Source organism: Paramormyrops kingsleyae, chromosome 5 (genome assembly GCF_048594095.1).
Source record: "Paramormyrops kingsleyae isolate MSU_618 chromosome 5, PKINGS_0.4, whole genome shotgun sequence".
Taxonomy (NCBI): domain Eukaryota; kingdom Metazoa; phylum Chordata; class Actinopteri; order Osteoglossiformes; family Mormyridae; genus Paramormyrops; species Paramormyrops kingsleyae.
The window spans coordinates 9,937,733-9,960,524 of record NC_132801.1 but is presented as its reverse complement, the minus strand read 5'-3'; the positions used below and the strand labels follow the sequence as shown (position 1 = coordinate 9,960,524).

The window sequence follows — 22,792 nt, the reverse complement described above, 5'->3', positions numbered from 1 at the left end:
CTGGTTCGAATCCCCTTGAGCAAGATCCTTAACCCACAGAAAAATGCTCTAGGGGCTCCGGATGGACGGCTGACCGTGGGCTCAGACCCCACGCTTTGCGTTCACCTCTTTATTTGTGTGTATGTCTTTAAAAAAAGCAGAGCAAGAAGGGATATGCAAGAAAGCACATTCCAGTGAACCTGTGCTCATGCTTGTATGACTGGCAAACAAAAGCTTCATTAAAGCAGAGCAAAGAGGAAACAGGACAGCGGCTGCGGCTGGCAAAGATGATAAAATCTGGGCTGATCTCATTACGCAGGTTTGGGACTGTTGAGGAAGAACCAACGTTTTATACCTGACTTAATGTGAAATGGGCTCATCAACTGCCGTCACCCCTCCCCAAGAGATCCACCCCCACATCTTACTCGGCTGTCTAGGTAACTGGTTTACCCGCACAAGCAGATTGATGGATAACGCTCTATGAAGAATTCATTTTGGAACAGGTTCATTCAGAGAACAGGTTCATTTAGAGAACAGGTTCATTTAGAGAACAGGTTCATTCGGTAACAGGTTTGTAACATGATTCCTGATTTTTGTGGCTGTATTTCCTGATCTATGGGGAGTGGAAAGATTGGAACCGGGTGCAAGATGCAGGTGCCATATCTCTCATTGCACAGTGGGGACCTTAAATCCTTACCTCGAGGTAGGTGTGGGGGGGGGGGTATGCTGGCTGAGTGGGCAGTGGGGGTTAAAGTCTTGCCCTTGCTGCATGCATGTAGGGAGCCTGCAGGGTCTCCTTGTATTACAGGCCTTAGTCCTGGGCTTTGTGTTTTTCGTGTAAGTTGAACAGCATGTGGACGGGTGACTTGGCACCTGTGTGTGTGTGTGCGCGTGGGTGGATTATGTTTTTATTGTATTGTGGAGACCAAATGTTCCCCACAATATGTGTTATTTTCACGTGGGGGCCATTCTCGTATTTTGTTTGCTTACTCATGGTTAAGGTTAGGGCTGGGTAGGGGTTAAGGTCGTCATGTTGGGATTAGAGTTTTCCCCATAGAAATGAATGGAGAGTCCCTGCAAAGATATAATTACAAACCTGTGTGTGTGTGTGTGTGTGTGTGTGAGAGAGAGAGGTCCAGGTATACATTACTTTGTGGGGACCATTTTTTTAGTCCCCACATGAGGAAACTCAATTTTATAAGAATATGTGACTGCAATCAAAAAACTAAAAATGTCAAAACTCTTGTATTTTGTTTGGCTACTTATGGCTAAGATTGTCATTGTTGGGATTAGGGAACTGCCCATAGAAGTGAATGGACGATCCACACAAAGATATGTGTACAGGCCTGTGTGTGTGTGTGTGTGTGTGTGTGTCCTCTGATGGCCTGGCACGCCGCTCCGGGTGTCCCGCCTTCTGTCCCGAGCGGCCTGGGATAGGTTCCAGGCTTACTGTGTGAAGATGGATGAAGACGACTCAAATGAAGAAGTAACACACTGTTAGCAGGATGAAAGGTGAGATTTGCGCTTTAGAAAACATGCCGCTCATTGGGACTTTATTCCTAAAGACTTGAACATTGTTTAGTGGGCTAAGGGACATTTACATGGAACCTCAGAAGAGCAGGCTGGGGGGGGGGGGGGACTGGCCATTTGTCAGGCAGGCTGGGCCAAACAAAATCCCCTCCACCAATCACACGCCTTCCTCTCCCAGCATACGCTCGTTTTTAGACAAGATCTATGGAAGAGTTTCTACTGATCGATTCCCATAACGGTCATCTTCTTGAACCCTTTGGGTGAGTTATTGATTTCAGGCTGCATATATCAGTTTTTGGTTGAGTGGCCTACAGTATTATTCTCTTCAGTGATATCAAATTAACAAAATATATAAAATGTGTGTAGCTCACTAGGTTAGCAATGTGTGTGCATGTCTAGAATGTCATTGGTTTGAATCACGTGACTTATAGAGGTGATCATGCTGCCACTGGGTCCTTGTTGGCTAATCTCTTGTTTTCCACGCCTGTATTTAATTTTAGACAAAAGTATAGGTAAGCAGAATAAATGTCTGTAATTAAAAATAGGGCTATATATCTCTTATAATCCGAAGCATTTTAATAAAGTCTGAATTCTAGTACCACAAAACCAAAACACTGTTCTAATGTCCTCACAATTTCGCCATTTAACATTTTATTCCCAATAGGAGAATAAACCAAATTACTAAATGCTCCTAGCTGAGACCAGCTGTCAGCCATAGCCTAATAAATAAATAAATATATGAATCAATTTCTGAAACTTGAATGAATACATTGTCCTAACGTTGGCATCGTGCCTCATACCTAAGCGGCGTAGCGTGAGCCCCAGTGCCTCCTCTCCACTGCTGCGGAATGAGTGCAGTGTGAATGACAGTGATCTGATTAAACGAGTGGCGCACAAACCCCCCCCCCCCCCTCCCCCGACTGCCTGCATGCTGAGCATGTTGCAGCTTCTGCCAGTCTGGCAAAGCTAAGGCTCCGCTTCCTTTAAATAGCCAAGTAACGCTGAGCATAACAAGGTGGGACTGGAGAAGTAATTCGTGGGGAACGGGGGGGGGGGGTAGAGAGTCTCTCTTCTCACTTTCCCAGTCCTTCCGACTTTTTTGGCTTTTAACCTCTGGAAGAGCCTTTACTGATCTCGTATTACATTACCGTACGCATGACTCTGTGTGCGACTTCGGAGGTCATCCTCCGAAAGATCTGCTCATGACACACGTTTATAATTTTACTGAAAATGCGGCATCACAAACAATATTACTGAGAGATTGAATTAAATTAATGATTATTAATTAATAATCATAATTATAAGTCAATATACATATATTATGGATATAATTATATACATAATTATATATAATAATATATAAATAATCATAAATGGTTGTTCCTAGCTGCCATACATTCGGTTCCGTATCAGAAGTTTTAACCAACTTAAGTGCTGTTCAATGCGGAGTGTCTCCTGCAAACCCTTTCAGGCAGATGTGTTGGACTAGATGATAATAATTGACACTTTTATTAATCCCCGTGGGGAAATTCTTTTTACGCCTCCCTCAACTTGCTCTTTGTAGAGCAAGCTGTCCGCGAAGGGCAGCCACCCGTAGCGGCGCCCAGGGAGCTGGGGGTTGAGGGTCTTGTTCAAGGACCTGGGCTTGGGTCAGCCATCCATCCAGAGCCCCTAGCGCATTTTTCTGTGGGTTAAGGATCTTGCTCAAGGGGATTTGAACCAGCAACCTTCTCTTCACAGGCAAAGAGGCCTGATCTTCAGCCCTTCATATTGTAAAAATGCCCCTTCAAAAGACCCCCCCCCCACCTACAGTACCTAACCTGTTCTTACCTCCAAATCTCAGAATATCACAGGTCAGGAGGCTGGGCTTGAACCGACCTTGTGATTACAGGCACACGGCTTAGCCCACTGAGCCACACGCTGCCGTGTGATGATGTGAGGTGCGGGAATGGCCTCGCTCTGCTGCCGCTATCGCGGGTCAATATCTGCAATGCAGTGTCTTCGCATGATGACAGTTCATGAGCCGCAGATGATCCAAAGCCACTGGCGGAGGAATCGCAGTCTTTTCCCTGAAAAACTCCCCCTCCGATGGCACCCCTCCCGGTGTGTGCACCTAACGCACTTCTCCGCACCTCCTTTTTGCCCAAATAAAGTCTTCACATACCTCCTGTGTATTTTTTTCTCTCCCTGGGCAAGCGATTTGACGCAAAGGTCTCATAAACATCTGAGCCCCACTCGGGACACCAGGAGAACCAAGTATTACAGCTTTCTCAAACATCAAACCCTGATTGCTATAATCGTTCACGTCATAAAAGGTAACCGAACGAGCTCACAAACATAGAGAGTGCTTTAATACTTTGCCTGGTAAACTGTCTGGCAATTAATAGAACATGTGTGCATCACGGAAAAAACATTAAACTAGTTTAGACCAGTAAATTGATGTGGTTAAACCCATGTGATGTGGATTGTTGTTTCTGGGATCCCACTCAGAAAGACATTTCGCCCCCCTAGTGTAATGACTGTTGTGGCCAACAGGGGGCCCCCAAACTTCAGGACTAACTTCTCTGGGGACCCTAGGCTGACATGGTTAGGGGGCCATTTTGAGGTTTTTTGGGGGTCAATAGTGAAACAAAAGGGAATTAAAAACAACGAAACATCATTAATATATAAATGAAAGGGTGGGATGTCAGCGGTAAAACTTACGGATCAGGGTGGGGGCGGGAATGCTGTTGGTAAAATTTGCTGATGGGGTCAATAAGTCAAATTTGAGAAGTTGATCATTCCCGCTTTTACTAAGATTAATCTTGAATTTCTACATACATTCATTTAATTGTGTTCTCTCCATATCTGTCTACCACTCTAGCAGGACATTATCCAAGACCAGGGAGATGTGATGCTAGTCTTGTATCTCTCTGCTGTTTTCTCCTTGTTACTTTGTGTCAGTTCGCTTGGCAGTGAAGGGCCGATAGACTCCAGTGTTACACGAAAGTTGGGTGGTCTCAAAGCAGGAATAGTCCATTACAATAGGCACAGGGGTAACTTTGTCTATCCTGAAAACTGTAGCTAAAAATGCAAATAACATACATGATATTGCTATCATTTAAATGATCACATTATATTCCATTCTTAAATGTAACTTCTGGAAATTGTGTCTTCATGGGGCCCCTAGTTTTCCGGGGCCCCAGGCAGCTGCCTACACTTGCCTTATGGTAAGACCACCCCTGGCCCCAGGAGAGTGCATGGTTTGAGTGGTGGTAATGAAATGAAATCAACCCCTACTGGTTATACCTGAATTATACCAGGATATATGTTACTGATATTTTGCCTTATTAAGGCCGCATTTTCATTTAGTGGACCAGGCGGCTGCATTTAACTAAGAGCAGTGGACTGAAAATGCAAAATCTGAACCTTAAAGTCATACAGTTTTATGCAACATATTAGAAAATAGTATAATTTAGGCTTTTGTACCTAATAAAGACTGAATATGCCGCTGGCGTAGAAGATTCTCTTTCACAAAACTGGCGGCGCATCTCTAATAGTATATTTTTTTGCCTGCAGGTTTTAAACATACAGAATGAATTATGGCTGCGTGTATTTAGGAATGTGCCCGTTGACGCACATGTGTGATGAGTAAAGCTCTTTGACTCATCATTTGTTTCACATATGCAATGTGCAAGAGCTATAATGATGTAGAATATCCCATAAATGTCATGAATGCTTTTCTGATGGCATTAGCACGTGCTTTTTAGCTATTCTCGTATTTTTAAGGCTTTCTGTCCATCCTAGGCTCATACTGAAAGGGGGAGAATACTCTTCTTACACTTTTTAATTCTTGGCAAAGGATGTGGTTGTAGCTCATATATTCATAAAATGTTATTTCACTGGACTGGGGGTTTGAGGAAAAATACCAAACCCATCCATCCATCCATCCATCCATCCATACCCAACCCATGGCTGCTATATTTGAAACTGACTGTGTGTGTGTGGTGTGCTGTCAGTTAATAATTTAATTTGGTATGTAAAAGTGAACAAAAGAAAAAACACAAGCACCCCCCTTTAGCAAGTGGCTCATAATCTATTTCTTTAGAGCTTCTCGTTCAAATCCCTGCTGATGATTGTGAATCTTAATAGCACATTCAAAGTCATTCATTATTATTGACAGTTATGCAAAATGTATCGATTTATTCATCTTCTGCTGCTTTTGTCTCCAGTTCAGTCTCTGCAGTCTGCTGATCCCCGCAGCTTCACGTCTGGAAGGCGATTGACGGCAGCTGCCGCTTGCTCCTCACATCCACATCCCCGCTGGCACCGCCTTCTTGTCACAACTGCCAATCGACTGACACCATATAGGAAGAATTAATAATGATTGGAGGAGTGAGTTGCCACTCACCAGCCATCAGCCAGTAGCTCACAAGCACCTGACACTCTGGGTTCTGTGTGCAGTCTTTAAAAACCTTTCTATCTACTACTGGTGTAGTGAAATTATTTTATTCCACCACTAGGGGCTTCTGGTCACAGTCGGAACATTGCTTTAATCGCAGCTGACGTACTGTTTAAACCTAAATGATGGACTGAGCTTTATATGTGACCATGAGCACAAAGAGAGACCTATTCTGCGTAAAAACAATCTGAAGTAGCTTGCAAAACCACCCTCTTACATTTAGTTAAAACCATTTAGGCTCAGTGTCATTAAGTGCCATCAAAGTGGCTTACACAGAACACAGAACACAGAACAGATCTGGTTCATGTAATAAGGGGCAATGTCGGAACTCTCGGTGGTGAGTTAAAACACAATGTGTATCTCAGTTGCTCAGGTGGTATTTGGTTGCTCATCTAGTCTTGGGGGAGACTGAACTGGGAGTGGGCAGAACCTTCTTGAGGAGGGATTCCTGGCAGCAGATGGGAGACCGAAGTTATAATATGTAAGTCTAAAATTGCAAGTGAAAACATGAGTATACAGACACAGAGATTAATTCCTGAAACAATTAAGGGAGATCTGAGAAGAGTGGAAGGGGTTTGAGATGGTGAGCAGAGCCATGTTACAGCGTGAAGATGGCACTGGGGTGAAGATGAATGGGCAGATTGGCTGCTTACGTCCTGCACCATGGGGGCCCATATCTCCTCCTATATCTTCCCCGTTCCATCTTAAAAGGTGGTGATCAGTCGGAGCATTAAGGACCTAGAAATACATTGTAGGAAGACAATGTCAGAAAGGAGTGGATCTAATGTCACGGATTTAATGGTTCCAGAAGTGATGATTGCAGAAACAGGGGTAGAATAAAAGTAGAAGAGAGGGCAGACAGTGGAGGACATTAAAACTGGAGGGAGAAACAAACCGTGAAGATTATTTGTGTCAACACATTGCTACCAGATGAGACTCAGAAGAGACTTGCAGAGTGATTCATAAGCTGAATAGAGACATAGCGTATGTCGTCCTCACTTTGCATGTCTTTCCCTTGTCTTTGCGGCGACACACAGACAGAAAACATAAGAACACGCTGACAGGACTCCTTGATGACGTCACTTCACCTAAACTAGTACTGTCCATAACAAAAGAATCTGAGTGTCTGATTGCCATCTCTGTTACGATGCTGGACTGCATATCTGTAAACTTGTGATTTTACAGTGTCGCGCACTGAATTTTATTTATTTATTTTGCAAAACAGTGTTCATATAATTTAACAAAACATTGAATATAGTTTCCGGTCTATTTTTTTTTATTATTTTAAAATTATTAAATTTGTGAAACAACTATACAGTATTTCAATTATACAGTGAATAATATGTATGAACACATGTATGTCGACCTGGGCCTTCAGTCGAATGTGAATTTCTAGATATTAAAATATTCGAACTGAGATGTATTCTTAAATAGCCCTTTTATAACAGAGTAATATGTATTCATTAAATGATTTACTGTTTGTGTAGTGGTGTATTAGAATACAATATATAGGTTTGAACAAGAATGCTTAACGTAACATCCCTTATGTTGTGCTTACTTTTACGTATTACATTATTTTGGCAGTCCATTCAACCAGAGACTGAACTGTAATGTATTGAAAATGTCAAGCGCATTTAGCTTTCTAAAGACGTATACGTTAAATACGTTTTCTGTATGCTTTGGTGTTTATGTAAATGCACACAAAGTGTAAACATAATTATGACAGTTGTTAAGCATCTTCAGATTCATCTCTATCTGGAAAAACTGAGACGGCCGGAGCTTAATGCCATGTGGGTGACATCACCGAGACACTGAGACATCGTCCTGATTGGACGGGGGGCCCAGCCAATGGCGACACGCTGCGGACACGCACAGATGGGAAGAGTTTAAAAAAGATTGAGTAAAGTTCTGCTGAACCGGTCCAGTCTTTCTCCAGGGAGAGCAAAAAAGAAAGAAAAAAGGCGAGGAGGGAAGAAAAAACAATATCATCACTGTACTTTCCATCGATGGCCATATGACTTCCCCCTGAACTGCACGTATCTCGAAGCGGAGATATATATTTATGTGGCATTATTTAATATTTTAATTAACACGTTAAATCGACTGTGAACTTAAGAAACGATGGCGACCCATTTCAGCAAGGGACCGACTTTCGGACTGTCAGCTGAAGTCAAGAATAAGGTACTATTTTGTGCAATATCAGTCCATTTAAATCAGCAAGGTGCATTTACGTAGCGGTAGAAGTCGGTGTGTTCTGCTTTTAATGATACTTTTTATCATTATTTTTCAGTATTTTTGGTGCGGTATAAATAGCTGACAACGTCGCCTATTACCTGTCATTTTATGTATTTGTTCGGTCTCGGTTTACGTGAGCATAATTGCACATACACGTGCGTGTATTTATATAACCACTCTTAGTGTGGAGCTTGTGGCGTTTCGTTCTTCATTTCCCTTGTCTGTCATTTTATAGGTAATGTATAGCTGAGGTAACACTGGTCTGCACAGTACCACACATGGCTTTGTTGCCAAGCTCATTGATTGTCAACACAGGGTCTTTCAACTCTGATCTCAGCCTCGCAGAGATGTTAATTTATATATTTACAGTATATGCTACATGGGCAATCCCATGTAGCACAGGGCATAGGACTGGGGGAGACTCTGGAAAGGATGCTGCCCAACAAGGTAAGGAACTGTAAAGCCCATAGGTGGGATTCGAACCCTTGACCAACAGCGCTACCCACTGAAAAATGACAGTGACTTGCATAAGTTGTCAGTCTGTTAAGGACCAGTCTCGAGTCTCTGACTGTCGAGTCAGGAAATCACTTTGAGGTTTTATCCAGCATAAGACACAGTGATCTTCTCTTTAGTTTTCAGCAATGAAATAGGAGCGACATCACAGAAGTGCCACTCAGAAGGTCTCAGCACACCTGTCTGCCAGACTCTTGGGATTGCGGTTGAATTAGCACAAACTTTGACTCTAGAGTTTTCTGCAAAAAACAAAGACGCCTTCAAGCACATGCAGTACAAATACGTGCTATAAATATACCTGACGAAATCAAGCACAGGTGGCCGCTTTATTTGCTAGGTGACCAATTACACAGGTAAATATTATACTTCTCTGTAGGACAGCGCAGACTGTGGCCAGGGGACCTCATTCCCTTCCAAAGCACATAAATATTCAGCAGAAAGAAAAACTTTCTTTAAAGTGTCTTCATCGTTGAGTTTTGCAGGCCCAGAAATCCAGAACAGCGCAGCTGGGAATGGAACATTTTTGGTATTCATGTTCTGTGATTAAGTCATTAGATTTATTCCCCGTTTATTCAGCTGTGACCATGACAGTGTTTATTCTGTACTGTATTTACGTGTTTGGCCGTGCGTTCCTCGGGACCCTCTCAGCGGAGGGAATGTTTCGCAGACAGACAGACAGGTATCTCAGCCTCCTCTAACTTCTTTACCGACTCCTTTTATGGACTTTCCAGGATTTTCAAAATCATATCTTCAGTAAACAATTTATTGTAGGTTGGATATTATACAATTAAATGTAGTGATGTTGAGAAAATATGATTGGCATTGCTTGCATGTAGCTGAAATGATGCTGCTAGTTCTTTAAGAATTTTCTAGGTTTTTTTCCCTTAATTATATTGCTTTATCTTGAATTTAGTCCAGAATTTATTCCAGTCCAGAAATCCTTTCTGGCTCACTGGCTATGGAAATGAGATTCTGATCTAATTCTTAGTGGCAAGACCAAAACAAAAATAATTTTTTTTGGCAGAATCCGTCAGCTGGTTGGCCTTCCTTCAGCGTTGGGCTGTTTGGTTTGCCAGCGTACAGTGCATGACGGTGGTGCCCTTGCCAAAGGGCAGACCCCAAAAGTAGCCAGGAACGTGGGAAGGAGACCAGCAGCAAGGCAGACAGGGTCGTTTCTGCCCTGTTTGGTGTGTTGGCCCAAACGGCGATGAAATACCAGTTTGTGTTGGCTCCCCTCATTCTGTGTCAGGGAAAACGGGAATTCTGAACAGGACTAGGGGGTGAGCGAAAGATATCCCACTGTCAGGGAATTTAAAATATGGCGACTGCCTTCTTACAAACACGGAAACACAACAGAACAGTTAATCAGTCTGACTTCAGCAAAGAACATTAGTTGTTGACACTGAAATTATACAATAGTAATGAATCTCACTGTACATTTACAACTCATATCAGGGTCCTGCAAGGCTGTGGATAAAATACCGCTGATGGTTTTTTTCTTAAAAAAAACATGATAATTATTAACGGTACTTTGGACTGATTGATGAATCATACAGGCATAAAATCTGCAGTCCACATGGTGATCTGGAACAGGATTACAGAAATATGTAATGACATAATAGTTGTTCAAGTAAAATATAGATTAGGCAGTTTAATTTGGCCATTTTTTTATGATGTTCTGTATCAGCATTTGCATGCAACAGGACCCTGTGCAGATTGAACGTCTGTTGGTCCTCCTGAAAGACAGACCACTGAAGCAGAGCTTCACACGTGACACATTATGTCACACTTCCACCGGTGATGGGCATGTGGTTTTGTGGGACAAATTTTAAATGGATATTCAAAGATTCCAAGAGTCGGACTTCCCAGATATCATGGATGAGTTCCAACTTGGAGGAGAGTTAATGAATCGGTATAGTAGAAAACCACATTAATGTACCCAGCCTGCTTGACTCCTACATGTGACCTGTTATCTTCTAATCCCAGCTGGCCCAGAAGTATGACTCGCAGAAGGAGGAAGAGTTACGGATTTGGATCCAGGAAGTTACCGGCCGCAGGATCCCTGAAAATTTCATGGAGGGACTGAAGGACGGGGTCATCCTGTGCGAGTGAGTGAATGCTGGACAGGATTGAGTCATCATGAGGTCATCAGAACTGTTTGTTTGGGATGCAGAATCACCCAGAACTCCATATAATTCCATGAGAATTCCGCATATTATTGTGGGAATTTCATGGGATAAAATGAAATCGGTGACGATCTCAACAAACTGAAGGTTGAATTGCCTGTCCTTTGGACAAAGTTCTATTTACCCAGTTTTGTTGTATGTGGTTTTTTTGACATATTAGTTTTATTGATTGATTGATTGATTGATTCCCTTTATTGCTGTTGCAATTCACCATGTCACTAGTCACAAGTACCAGGGAAAAGCAGGCCATCAACCCGACCACACATACACAAACATTATAGGGGGGCAGACAGGTCAGGAAGACAGGGGACTGTAGGAAAACTCAGAGAAACAAGATTACGTGAGGAGAGTGGAGGTGAATAAAAAAAACAGCCCCCAGACTGTACTCCAGTAGGGAGTACAATATAGGAACAGAAAAAAAAACACCTCAGCAATAAGCACATAGTCACCACAGCTCACAACACTAAGTCGAGACTTGCAACAGGGGAGGGGAATGGGGAGGTGGAGGTCGTCCAGCATAGACAAACAGCCATCCGGTCCTGCAGCCAATCCGCGCTGTACAAGGACCCGCTCGTTCACGCTGGGGGATATGAAGCGGCGAAGTTTATGTTTAAATTATTATGATATATTTCAGTGTTTGATACTAATTGCTGTGCATGATAGGTTTGTGTTTTACACCGAGTTTAAACTTAAATTCTAAAATATTACCTCCTTATTACAATGTATGACAGAGAAAAGACAGTTTTGTCACTGACCCCAGAAACTGAAGCTTTTATCTTTCCATCTTTGACATCTCTGGCGTCCAAGTACCCAAGAGTGTTATTTTATTGATATCTAATAATAATAATGATAATTGGCCCTTATGAAGTATTTTTCTTGTGCTGTTCTGTTGTCTGCTAGGCTGATCAAAAAGCTCCACCCTGGCTCTGTGAAAAAAATCAACACCTCCTGGCAGAGCTGGTACCAGGTAGCTGCCCAGTGCGGATGTGGAAGTGCGGCGGGAAAGCGACACCATCGCCGTTTTAGTGCCGGTCCATAAAGGCTTCCCTCGGACCTGCAGCTGAGGTCATACTCTTGGCTTGGAAGATGCATATATTTACATTCCCTGTCACAATCAGATTGTTAAATTGAGTCCATCCCAGTATATGTGTATATACTGGCTTCCTCTGAAAAATGACTGGCTGTCCTTGGCAATTTGGGGGAAAATAAAACTCCCCCTGCCCACCCCCCTCACCCATTTTATTGCTCAAATAATTACGTAAACTGAAGGAATGGATTAATTCCCAGGAACTCCCTGTTGAGGAGTGAGCAGACTGTGTCTTCGAGATACTATACACATGCAGACATCTGGAGTTTCTGTTCCCACACATGCATTGCTATAAATATTATATATAAAATTATATTTTGCACAATGTTGGGAGGGACAGGGAGTCTCTAGGTCAGGTCTATAGTAGAGTGTTTTGTGTCACTTTACAGTAGAAATAGTTATGTTGATTACTATATTACATATTTGAATTATGAGTTGTTCTACATGATTAATATAGGTATGTTTCCCAATGCACTGTGCAAAAGTCTTAGGCAATCAAAGAAAATGTTTAAAGCTATTTATCTTGGTAGTAAGTATATTTTTGTTTAGGGAAAAAACAATTTAAACATTAAATTAAACATTAAATAGGCACATTAAAAGTAACATAAAGAATTTCTTCTTCTTTACTTCGTTACTTATATCTTGTTGCTTGGCTACAACTCAATGAGGTGTTGATTAGTGAAACGTGTCGTGCTAATGCCCGAGGCAAACAATCCATGGGTATATTGGACGGTCGCTGCAAATACAGGGTTGAACTTTAGGGAAGGTTTTGAAAATAGCTAAGCTAACATACTTTGACAGACATGATATCATACTTTTACGCCAACATCATTTAACTTCCTTCACGTCGCCTAATACTTTTGCATAGCGTTGCATGTTTTACTGATTTATCACTTTGTATCATTTTTATGCTTCATATTTACCATTGAGCTGGAGAATATTGGCAATTTCGTCAGAGCCATCACAGACTATGGCCTGAAGCCACATGACATCTTTGAAGCCAATGATTTGTTTGAGAACGTCAACCACACTCAGGTCCAGAGCACACTGATCGCCCTGGCTGGACTGGTGAGTGCAGCATTTATGAAAATGAAACAATGATTGCCACTATTTATCTGGAGCGCACTGTTACATCTCCAGCGTGTTTATCTCACTGTAGGAGTTTGTCCCTGAACTTCTAGAGTCCACAGCCATAATTCCTCACTTTCATTTCTAGGCAAAGACTAAAGGATACCACACCAAGCAGGACATCGGCGTGAAGTATGCTGAGAAACAGCAGAGACACTTCAACCCCCAGAAGCTGAAAGATGGATGCAACATAATCGGGCTACAGGTGACACAGCCTTATCATAAACTATTAAATTACTATATTTAAGTATTTCATAATAATTCTGCTAATTGTATATTTTTTGTTACACTCAAGCCTAAAGCTACCTGTACAACAATATGCCTCCTCATCAGAAATATTTGCTCCTCATACCAGCAAATACTATGCCGTTTCAGATTTTGGAAAAACCTGGTTTCCTTCATTTGATGAAAAAAGCAGTGCCCCAGTACCAGGTTCCAGGGAGAACATACTTTTCCAGAAATGAAATCCCAAAAATGTAAATGGAGCTGAGAGCTGGTGTGGAGATAAAATGAAGGAGGGCAAATGGTTTTGGCGTAACAACACATCTGTGGACCAGCAATAGTGGTGGAGAATCCTTCATAAGCTTCGCTGTTTATTACGTATCATCTGAATGGCAAATTAAATCTTACAGCCTTAAAAACAGTTTTTCCACAATAACCACACAGCAGACAGTACTGCTGAGATGATAGACAGAAAAGAAGAGAGAGAAACAGGGTGTCAGTCATCTTTCCTGATAATGGCATCAGCATGAGAAAAGCCTTTGAAAATTTCCCTCGTGTTCGGTTTCCTTGTATTAGCCACAATTTAAACTTAGCAATCTCCAAAATCTTCAGGACGCAAAGTGTGGGATCTTATGTCTGTGTCGCATGCCGACACGTGGTGGAGGAAGAGAAGGGAATTACAAAAAGCAAGCAGAGTTGAAGATCCCTTAGCATTCATTGATCCAAGATATGGTGACCAGTTGGGGATCGGCATTTGAAATGGGCTCTGTAGGCCATCTATTGAGAATTTGCAGCAGAATGTAACGCATGGCATCTCATGTCATGCCTAAAGACAATGGAATTAGAGCCCTTAAAGACCTAAATAAACTCCTCGGAAGTCACCACGATTTCACTGTCACTTCAAAGTCCTGGCCTCACTGTCCTCCGTTAAGCCAGTGCTTGAACACACCAACAATTAGGTACTCAGTCCTGGTGCGAATGGCAGCATGCTCTCCAAACAACCGAAGGAAAGGGTTAGACAAGACCTGGAAGAGGGAAGATAGTGGATCCATGTTTTAAAGGGAACTTTACTGAGAATTACGATTAGACAGTGAATGCATGCATGCAGAAGGCAGCACCACTGGTACCAGTAAGGACCTCCAAAAATAGTGCCAGAATTTATAATGAGAAGCACCAGTCCTTCCAGCACTAGACTAAGGGTACAGATCTATCTGGACTGTTGCAGTGAATGACCAATGCAAGGCAGGCAAGAACGTCAGGACTATGGCCATATGCTGTCCAGGAAGAGATCAAGACTGAGCACAGAAAATGTGAACGTGCCAACGTTTCTTCACCATAACTTGGATTGACTATACTGAACAAAAACTTGCAGATACTGTAAATGGTTTGATGATATCAGTGTTAATTTAGAAGAGCAGGTCCAGATGCTGGATTTTATTTTTACAAATAATAATTGGATTTTTTTAAAGACACATGAAGTCAATCATAGTTTCAAATAGGCATAATTTCTACAGGACCAACAGATGTTCAAAAAAACAATAACACACACTATTTGGACAGAAGTATCAGAACACCTGACCATTACACCCACAGGAACTTTTATGACACCCCATTCTAAATCCATAGGTATCAGTTGGGAGTTGGCGCCCCCCTTTGCAGCTGTAACAGCTGCCACTCTTCTGGGAAGGCTTTCCACGAGATTTTGGAGTGTGTCTGTGGGAATTTTTGCCCATTCATCCAGAAGAGCATTTGTGAGGTCAGGCACTGATGTTGGACGTGAAGGACTGGCTTGTGATGTCCGTTCTAATTCATCCCAAAGGTGTTTGATGGGGTTGAGGTCAGGGCTCTGTGTGAGCCAGTCAAGTTCTTCCACACCAAACTCACCCAACCATGTCTTTATGGACCTTGCTTTGTGCACTGGGGCACAGTCATGCTGGAACTGAAAAGGGCCTTCCCCAAACTGTTCCTACAAAGTTGGAGGCATAGAGTTATGCAAAATATCTTGGTAGACTAGAGCATTCAAAGTTTCCTTCACTGGAAATGAGACCTAGCCCAACCCCTGCAAAATAAATCCATACCATTATCCCTCCTCCACCAAATTTTACAGGTGACACAATGCAGTCGGGCAGGTAATTTTCTCCTGGCATCCGCCAAACCCAGACTCGTCCATCAGGCTGCCACACAGAGAAGTGTGATTCGTCACTCCACAGAACATGTTTCCACTGCTCCAGAGTCCAGTGGCGGCGTGCTTTACATTACTGCATCCGACACTTGGCACTGCGCTTAGTGATGGGAGGCTTGCATGCAGCTGCTCGGCCATGAAAGCCCATTTCATGAAACTCTTGGCGCACAGTTCTTGTGCTGGAGTTTATGCCTGAGGAAGTTTGGAACTCTGCAATTATTGAGTCAACAGAGCGTTGGCGACATTTACTAAGGGACCTTCCACATTGCACTACTTCCACTTACAGTTGACCGTGTAATATCGAACAGGGTGCATACAGTGCAGTTGATAAAATTATTTAACTTTTTTTTCCTTTGTAGCGCTATATTTTGAAACCAAAAATAATAAAGATAACCCTGAAATTTAGGATATTTTACAATTAACTGTGCCACCCCTAATAGGGGATGGACAAAATACAATATGAAAGTAATTAAATCGCAGTTAGGTCGAAAGTCAATTATAGGTAATTATCAGCTGTAAAAGAGGACTGACAATCAGCACCCCGGGGCAGGTAACAATCCCCACATGCCTGGTATAAGAAGCATAGAACCTGAACCCCAGAGCCAAGGGGAAAGTAACATGACCACTATTCACGCTTTCTTCTCCGTCCGCATGGGCTGATGTTTGGTGATATCCAAAGGACGCCTTGGGCCCACAGTGGCTGTTGGTGCGTACAGCTCTCTTTCAGGAGGAACACAAAGCCAAAGAGTGGGGCCGTTTTACAGGAGCTGGTGCACCTTACGCTGCAAACGCTGTTCCCTCGTGAGCCTCCCATACTACAGGATGATAATGACGCTATACACAAAGGCAAACACCAGGATGAACCCTAAACTTCCCACGGCTTCCTGAAGCATAAATCCCAAACATCCTTCAATGTTTATGTGAAATTCTGAAGCAGATTTCCACCAATTATAGGCTTTCTTCTTGAAGAATGGTCCAATACCCCACTACACACACCTGTATGATGGCATTCCAAGAAGGAATGAAGCTATTTTGAAGGCAAACAGTGGCCATACAGCCTATTATATCCTCAATATTGATATATTGCTTGGTGTTTACTTTGCCCCCCCTATACGTTCATAGATGTTTCATAAAGAACTTCATCGACCTTAATACTTGAACCAGCAATGGAGTACAACACCTGGAACATATAAACACGCTTAAAGTCGGGAGTTTTTAGCCAGTTTCCAAAGTTTCTGCTCAAGTAAGCTTGTCTATTTCATGATGTTTTATTTCAGATGGGGACCAACAAGTTTGCCAGCCAGAAAGGGATGACATCATACGGCACGAGGCGTCACCTCTATGACCCCAAGGCCGGCATGGAGAAGCCAGTGGACCAATCCACCATCAGTCTGCAGATGGGCACCAATAAGGGAGCCAGTCAGGTGGGGATGGGAGCTCATGGGAAAAGTGCCTGTATCTGTTAGCTCCTTATCTTTCTCTTTAAAAATGTTAGAAAACTTCACTTATAAGATAGATTTCATTCACCTGCACTGGTTAGCAATTAAGAGTTCAGTTAATTCTGTTATGTTTTCAAGATGTTACAATAATTTTTAACATCTTTGGTTCTCAGTAACATGCTTTCACTCTCCATCCATCCATCCATCCATCCATCCTTCAACTGTTTATCCGCCAAAGGGTCATTGGGGGGAGGGCATGCAGCCTCCCAGGTAGCACAGGCCACAAGGCAGGTGAACATCCTAGATCAGGGGTGTCAAACTCCAGTCCTGGGGGGCCAGATCCCTACACACTTTCGGGTTTCCCCTCATCTACCACACCTGCTTCAACTCCTTGCGCCTCCTTGTGCTAATTCCCACACAGCTGTTGAGCTGAATCATTTGTGGTGGGGCAGGGAAAAAACTAAGCTACATGGGGCTCCGGCCCCCCAGGATTGACATCCCAGCCATACATTAAATTCCAGGGACTCATACTAATACCATTTACCCTAACTGCATATCTTTGGAAAAAGATAATTGCGTACACAGAGCAATTTTGGGATTTCCACCCGCTGCCCTTGAAGTACGAGCCAATAGCTGTACTCCCTCTGTCACCATGGCACCAACTATCCTGCCGCATACCTTAATTTCAGTGTCTGGTTGCAGCGAGGCCAACAAACCATAAATAATTTATGTCTGGAAACTCTGTGCCGTGCCAACACGCCAACTCTGCCCCTTCCCCAGGCCGGCATGACCGCACCTGGCACAAAGCGGCAGATCATCGACAAGAAGATGGATCTCGAGTCATGTGACACCGCCACCATCTCCCTGCAGATGGGAACCAACAAAGTGGCCTCCCAAACAGGCATGAGCGTGTATGGCCTGCCCCGGCAGGTCTACGACCCAAAGTACTGCGTCACTCCAGGCAGCTACATCAACAATGGAGAAGGCGGGGAGATGTATGGTCATGACGGCTACGACAACTACTAGGAGCCATAAACCGGCGTCATCATCGTTCCCGCCCATGTCGGTTAAGGCTAAATGCTAAATCCTTAGGTATTTATAAATCCTTTTCTCCAGCACGTAGCGTACAGTTTGTTTCACTGGTGTTATTTTAAGCTTCTTGGTTTTCATGAGATTGCATTTGAACTCCTCCGCTTTAGCTCATCTTATGTTGGCTCCTGCACCCTGCTTTTCTGAATATACCGTTTTACAACCAACTGCCACAAGGGCAGCTCTTCTTTCCATTTTACCCCTTTTATTTAAAGCCTTGGCTTTATTTCTATTTATTATTGCTGTTTTTGTTGAATTTCGCTGCCAAAGATGCCGTTCCCTTCCCACCGAACGTGAAAAGCCCTGAAAGACTTAGACGGCTGCCAGATTCCAGCGCTGAATAATAGCCCATCTGGCCCTGCCTGTGAATGCAGCCCCGGGTCCCCTCCTTCGGCCGCGGCGCACAAAGGAACGAGCAGCCGGAGGGGATAGCCGCAGACACTGAGATCAGGAGACGCGTGCCCCCAAAAGAAATGCTAATGCTAACATCTTGAGTTCGGGGGCAAAAAGGACCCCAGACACTGTCTACCTGCTTGGAGGATGAACGACCATAAACCATAAGAGGAGCCTATCATTACTGGCGCCCATGCTTTTGGATCTAAAAGCTTTTTGTTCTCGGTTGCAGAAGGATGTACTTTTTGCTCAACATTTCAAAGCAAAAACTGTTTATTAGCAAGAAGTATTACCAGACTGACTTAATAGCACTACCAACCACTAATAGAGCACACACACACACACACACCATAATTTCCTTTGTTTTAAACTCCTTTTTTCCAGACATGCTTAGAATGAGGTGTGACGGCGTATCTTCAAATCACTGTGTTAGCCTGCCATCTAGTGTTTCGCAACATTACTCAATTGTCAGTACGATTTATGCGCTGAAAGGAAATCAATAACTCCTTGCGACTGCCGCACAATATACCATCAGATGTTAAAACTGATATCTCGCCTCAGCTGTTATTTAAATATACAGTGGCTGTAAAAAGCTGACTGATAGTACAAATCTTTGAGGATCTTGCATGTTTGACACCTAATTTATACAGTCATTTAAAATGTGTTGCATTGATTAATCAGAAAAGATACACAATTACCAAATTAATTTTTATAGCTCAAGTCTATATTTAAGGTGGATTTAGGTATGGTCACCAAGCCTTTGAGATGTTTTTATATCTCAAGAAGGGGGGGGGGCACTTATCACACCCTTCTTTAGGAGTGCAACGTATAATCAATGCATAGGGACACAATGTCAAACGTGAGTCTAACAAAAGAATATGTTTGTTTTTAAATTACAGGAGAAGTATTAATGCACTTTTCATTATTATAGGTTTTAATATTGAAGTTAATTGATGGGGACAAGTTGTTATGTATTGTAAGTGTGCTGGGGAAGGAAGATACACTGAGGGTTTCCATCGCTAGTCAGAGCAGCTCCGGTCTCAGGGCCAAAAGTGGTCCATGTGTGAGCTTCCTGCAGGACTGCTGGTCAGGAGCGAGTCTGCCTGGCCTGAAGCGGGGATTGGGCTCTCAGAACTGTTCTGATGCATGTCATCTTAACCGTGGAGGGAGAGAGAAAGTGTTTTGTAACGTGTGCTGCAGTTAGTTTAAAACTGAAATAGAAGACATTGGGCAGGAAGACCAAAAGCTACAATACAGAAAATTGTAATAGCCTCAGTACCCAGTATACTTCATAAGAACTTCAAATTGTACCTTGTTAATAAACACAGTATGAAGCAGTCCCCCCCCTCCCGTTGCTTCTTTACGAATGTAAGCAATTACTGTCTGACCATTTTCCTCACTGTACAGCAACGACAAACTTGTGGCAAGAGAAACCAACAACTACCTGAAGTAACAGGCACCCAAGGGAAGGAGCAGTGGTTGGGGTGTGACATGAATCACTGCGGGGGGGGGGGGGGGGGGGGGGACAGGTTGCACAACCAGGTAATGTAGCACACTATGCACCCAAATTGGATAAAGAAAATACATTACCATATCATGTTCATAAGCAAAAGGACGGCTAAAGGATTTAAGATGACCAATTTTCCCATCGCAATACTGAGTAATACTGAGTACCAAAACAAGTAACGATTTACTAGATGGCAAAGTGCTTAATCATAGAATAATCTGCACGTGACATCAAGTCATTAAACTGGTCTGGATTTAAATCAGCAAAATCAGGTTTATTGGAACATAAAAAAAAAAGTATTTCAAAAACTACTGATGTTCAGTTTCATGGAATAAAACAAAAATAATTACACCCTACAAGTTACCCCCCACCCCACAACTAGTTTAATACAAGAGGCTGGTTTCACAATCATAAACGATTGAACTGTTACTTTTAAGACTTCAGTAAGTGGATCAGGATAATTTAGGTCTGTTAAGTAAACATTGAGACTCATCACAACCAAAAACGCCAAATGAGGAAGCAGGAAGGACACACCCAGAAGTCAGGGGCTCCATTTTAGTAAGAATATCCTGACTTTGACATATGAGCACACATGCACCCGCCTTAAGTAGCTCCAAGACCTAGATTTGGAAAGAAACAGCAGAGCGCACCATATGTTTAAGGAAAGAAATTAAAAACTGCACGTGCTATGATAATCCCTTTATAACAGCTACTTTATTTTAACTGGGATGTCTATCGAGGGATCTTTCCTGCCTGTCAGTCCTACCCACCTAGTCATGCTGTTACATGTATGCATACTTTCAGTGATACTGGTTGAATGACTGTGACCTGTGCATTCTTGACCATTGCTCCTCTGCCCATACCCACTGATGCCACAAGCAGTTACTGATTGGCTGCTTCACAGGCATCTATCCAATCACTATAGACATCCACTGGTTCTGAAAGGTCTGCAGAGGTATGTTAAGGAAACTGAAAGCAAAGGGTTTCACACAGACATAATCCTTAGCAGTTTTAACCAACTTGATATAGGACTGCTTGTTACCCCAGTCAAGACATAATGCAAATAAGTCATTCCCCTACTCATAATATAGTCTGGCAAGCAACATAGGATGCAAGCGTCATCTAGGTGGTATAAGCCAAGGAGGGTCCCTGCACTTTCATAAAAGCAAGGCACTTGAACTACTTTAGTGAAAGAAAAAATGGTTATTGCAAATCAGATTAAAAACGCCTACTAAGCGATCACGTGCTAAAACGTTAATAAATGGGACATCCGCTGAAGCTTTGCCTTTAAACACATAATTAAAACCCGCTTTTACGCCGGTATTGAGAAGGATACATGTTATCGGAGTCTGGAACTCCTCCAAGCAAACCGTGCAAGAGATTATGCCCGTATTCCGGCTCCTTTCCCTGGGGAGAGAAGTCAGTGAAACACCTTGACAAATCAACATGTAATATGGCCATGTATACGTCATTTTCCACCTACATCTTCACATCGCAAGATTTCTCGTGGTTACAAAACGGACAGGTAAACTGGGTGTCCAAGTTGCCGGTCATTTTCTTCTTCGGAGGGGGCTTCCGCTTTGATTTGCGACGGCCCATTTTCTGAATTAGCTGCAGAATAGATATTTAAATAACATGTAACCAGATGCCGGATTACAGGAAACTGCATATATATGTAAACGACCTAAAGGAGGTCAGAGCAAGCAGATTAGTTACAATGAATGGCAGGTTAATGTTCCTATTAAAATACCACACAAAGTACTATCGAGGTAGCTAGCTGAGACAAGTAAAAAAAAATTGCAATATTTCTACAATATTTAGTAGTTATTTTACAGTTCTTTAAATCGAAGCATCTCTAACGCACAACAGTGATCAACACATGGCAAGTTGGACCAAACAATGCATTTACCTGAGCTAACTAAACTGAGCAACATTCAGCTACCGGTTTAACACTGAAGTATGTTACCGAAATACGGCTACGAAATCAACCCACCAAAGATTCTCTAATAAGAACATAAGCATGTTTATTTTTGTTTACCTTCTCCAAAAACAACCAGCTAGCTAGCTAGCTTGACCTCCTGCAAAGATTGCTCCCTGTTCTTCCTCCTCTGTAAATTTCAGGATGTTGAGGTGGTCTTTACTCGTAAAGCGCCACCTGTTGGGCTGGCGTGTAACAGCAATGGCCTACTTATTATTACATTTATTATCTTTCAGTATAAAATCAGCGAAGTTGTGACGTTTATGTCCACATTATGCTTGGTGATTAACAAACATGCTGGCCCATAGAGAACATTTCAAGCCTGGCTTCCTCAACAAGATGACTTGCACAAGATATCCTATGGCAGGGTTGTCAACTTTGGTCAGCTGGCTGGTGTTACTTTTTCAATTTGAGAGAAGTCCCACTTATTTAAATGCAAGGCTCTCAAGTTTCATCAAAAGTTTGGTGTGAGATTACATTAGGGGCGAAACGTGTGTCTTACGGTGATTGCATGAGAACCGAGAGCCCTGCTTACCGCATTCGTTGGATATTCCTCAGCCACTTCCACCTTTCCCGCACTCCATCTTCGTGCGCATCCATATATTAACGCGCTTGCAGCGTGATCCCATGTAACTTATTTAGGAATTTTCCCGGAAACAACAGATGCTATTTTCTGATTGGCTTGTAGGTGCCTATTAACTCTGTATAACTCGGGCCAGCTATGAACTCGGCGGAATGTATGTAACAGTAAATGTATGTAACAATTTTATTACCTTGTAAATAGTACGTAGGGTTTGCAAACTACCCCAACGCTATTGATGTACCTAAGTTTATAATGGAATAATACAGATTTGCCGTAAGATTTCTTGCGTGAGTGTCACCC

General features: G+C 42.7%; 2 protein-coding genes and 1 long non-coding RNA gene across 5 annotated transcripts; 2 read left to right on the top strand and 1 right to left on the bottom strand.

The window, feature by feature from the left end:
• The first annotated feature begins 699 nt into the window (after positions 1 to 699).
• LOC111833555 (uncharacterized) lies at positions 700 to 7,261 on the top strand. Its single transcript, XR_002835787.2, has 3 exons — positions 700 to 1,491; positions 3,706 to 3,824; positions 5,721 to 7,261. It is a non-coding gene; the product is annotated as an uncharacterized lncRNA (long non-coding RNA).
• Positions 7,262 to 7,575: 314 nt separating this feature from the next.
• LOC111833552 (calponin-1-like) lies at positions 7,576 to 19,763 on the top strand. Its single transcript, XM_023791930.2, has 7 exons — positions 7,576 to 8,131; positions 10,685 to 10,806; positions 11,785 to 11,851; positions 12,902 to 13,039; positions 13,188 to 13,304; positions 16,781 to 16,927; positions 17,723 to 19,763. Exons 1-7 carry the CDS (start codon positions 8,072 to 8,074, stop codon positions 17,966 to 17,968), a joined length of 897 nt encoding a protein of 298 aa, XP_023647698.1. The 5' UTR covers positions 7,576 to 8,071; the 3' UTR covers positions 17,969 to 19,763.
• Positions 19,764 to 20,184: 421 nt separating this feature from the next.
• On the bottom strand, positions 20,185 to 22,554 carry elof1 (elongation factor 1). 3 transcript variants are annotated; one of them, XM_023791932.2, is made up of 5 exons: positions 22,445 to 22,554; positions 21,970 to 22,094; positions 21,415 to 21,542; positions 21,268 to 21,338; positions 20,185 to 20,878 (listed from the first exon to the last, which is right to left on the bottom strand). In XM_023791932.2, exons 3-5 carry the CDS (start codon positions 21,528 to 21,530, stop codon positions 20,814 to 20,816), a joined length of 252 nt encoding a protein of 83 aa, XP_023647700.1. In that variant the 5' UTR covers positions 21,531 to 21,542; positions 21,970 to 22,094; positions 22,445 to 22,554; the 3' UTR covers positions 20,185 to 20,813. The 3 variants fall into 3 exon arrangements, with proteins under 3 accessions (XP_023647700.1, XP_023647702.1, XP_023647701.1); XM_023791934.2 differs by lacking the exon at positions 21,970 to 22,094 and having other exon boundaries at positions 22,445 to 22,542; XM_023791933.2 differs by lacking the exon at positions 22,445 to 22,554 and having other exon boundaries at positions 21,970 to 22,113.
• Between the last annotated feature and the right edge of the window lie 238 nt (positions 22,555 to 22,792).

Coding starts and splice junctions, on each gene's coding strand:
- LOC111833552 (XM_023791930.2), top strand. CDS start 8,072: ATGGCGACCCATTTCAGCAAGGGACCGACTTTCGGACTGTCAGCTGAA. Junction 10,807..11,784: donor GACGGGGTCATCCTGTGCGA/GTGAGTGAATGC, acceptor GTTGTCTGCTAG/GCTGATCAAAAAGCTCCACC. Junction 13,040..13,187: donor TGATCGCCCTGGCTGGACTG/GTGAGTGCAGCA, acceptor TTTCATTTCTAG/GCAAAGACTAAAGGATACCA.
- elof1 (XM_023791932.2), bottom strand. CDS start 21,530: ATGGGCCGTCGCAAATCAAAGCGGAAGCCCCCTCCGAAGAAGAAAATG. Junction 21,339..21,414: donor AAATCTTGCGATGTGAAGAT/GTAGGTGGAAAA, acceptor TTCTCTCCCCAG/GGAAAGGAGCCGGAATACGG. Junction 20,879..21,267: donor GTTCCAGACTCCGATAACAT/GTATCCTTCTCA, acceptor ATACCTCTGCAG/ACCTTTCAGAACCAGTGGAT.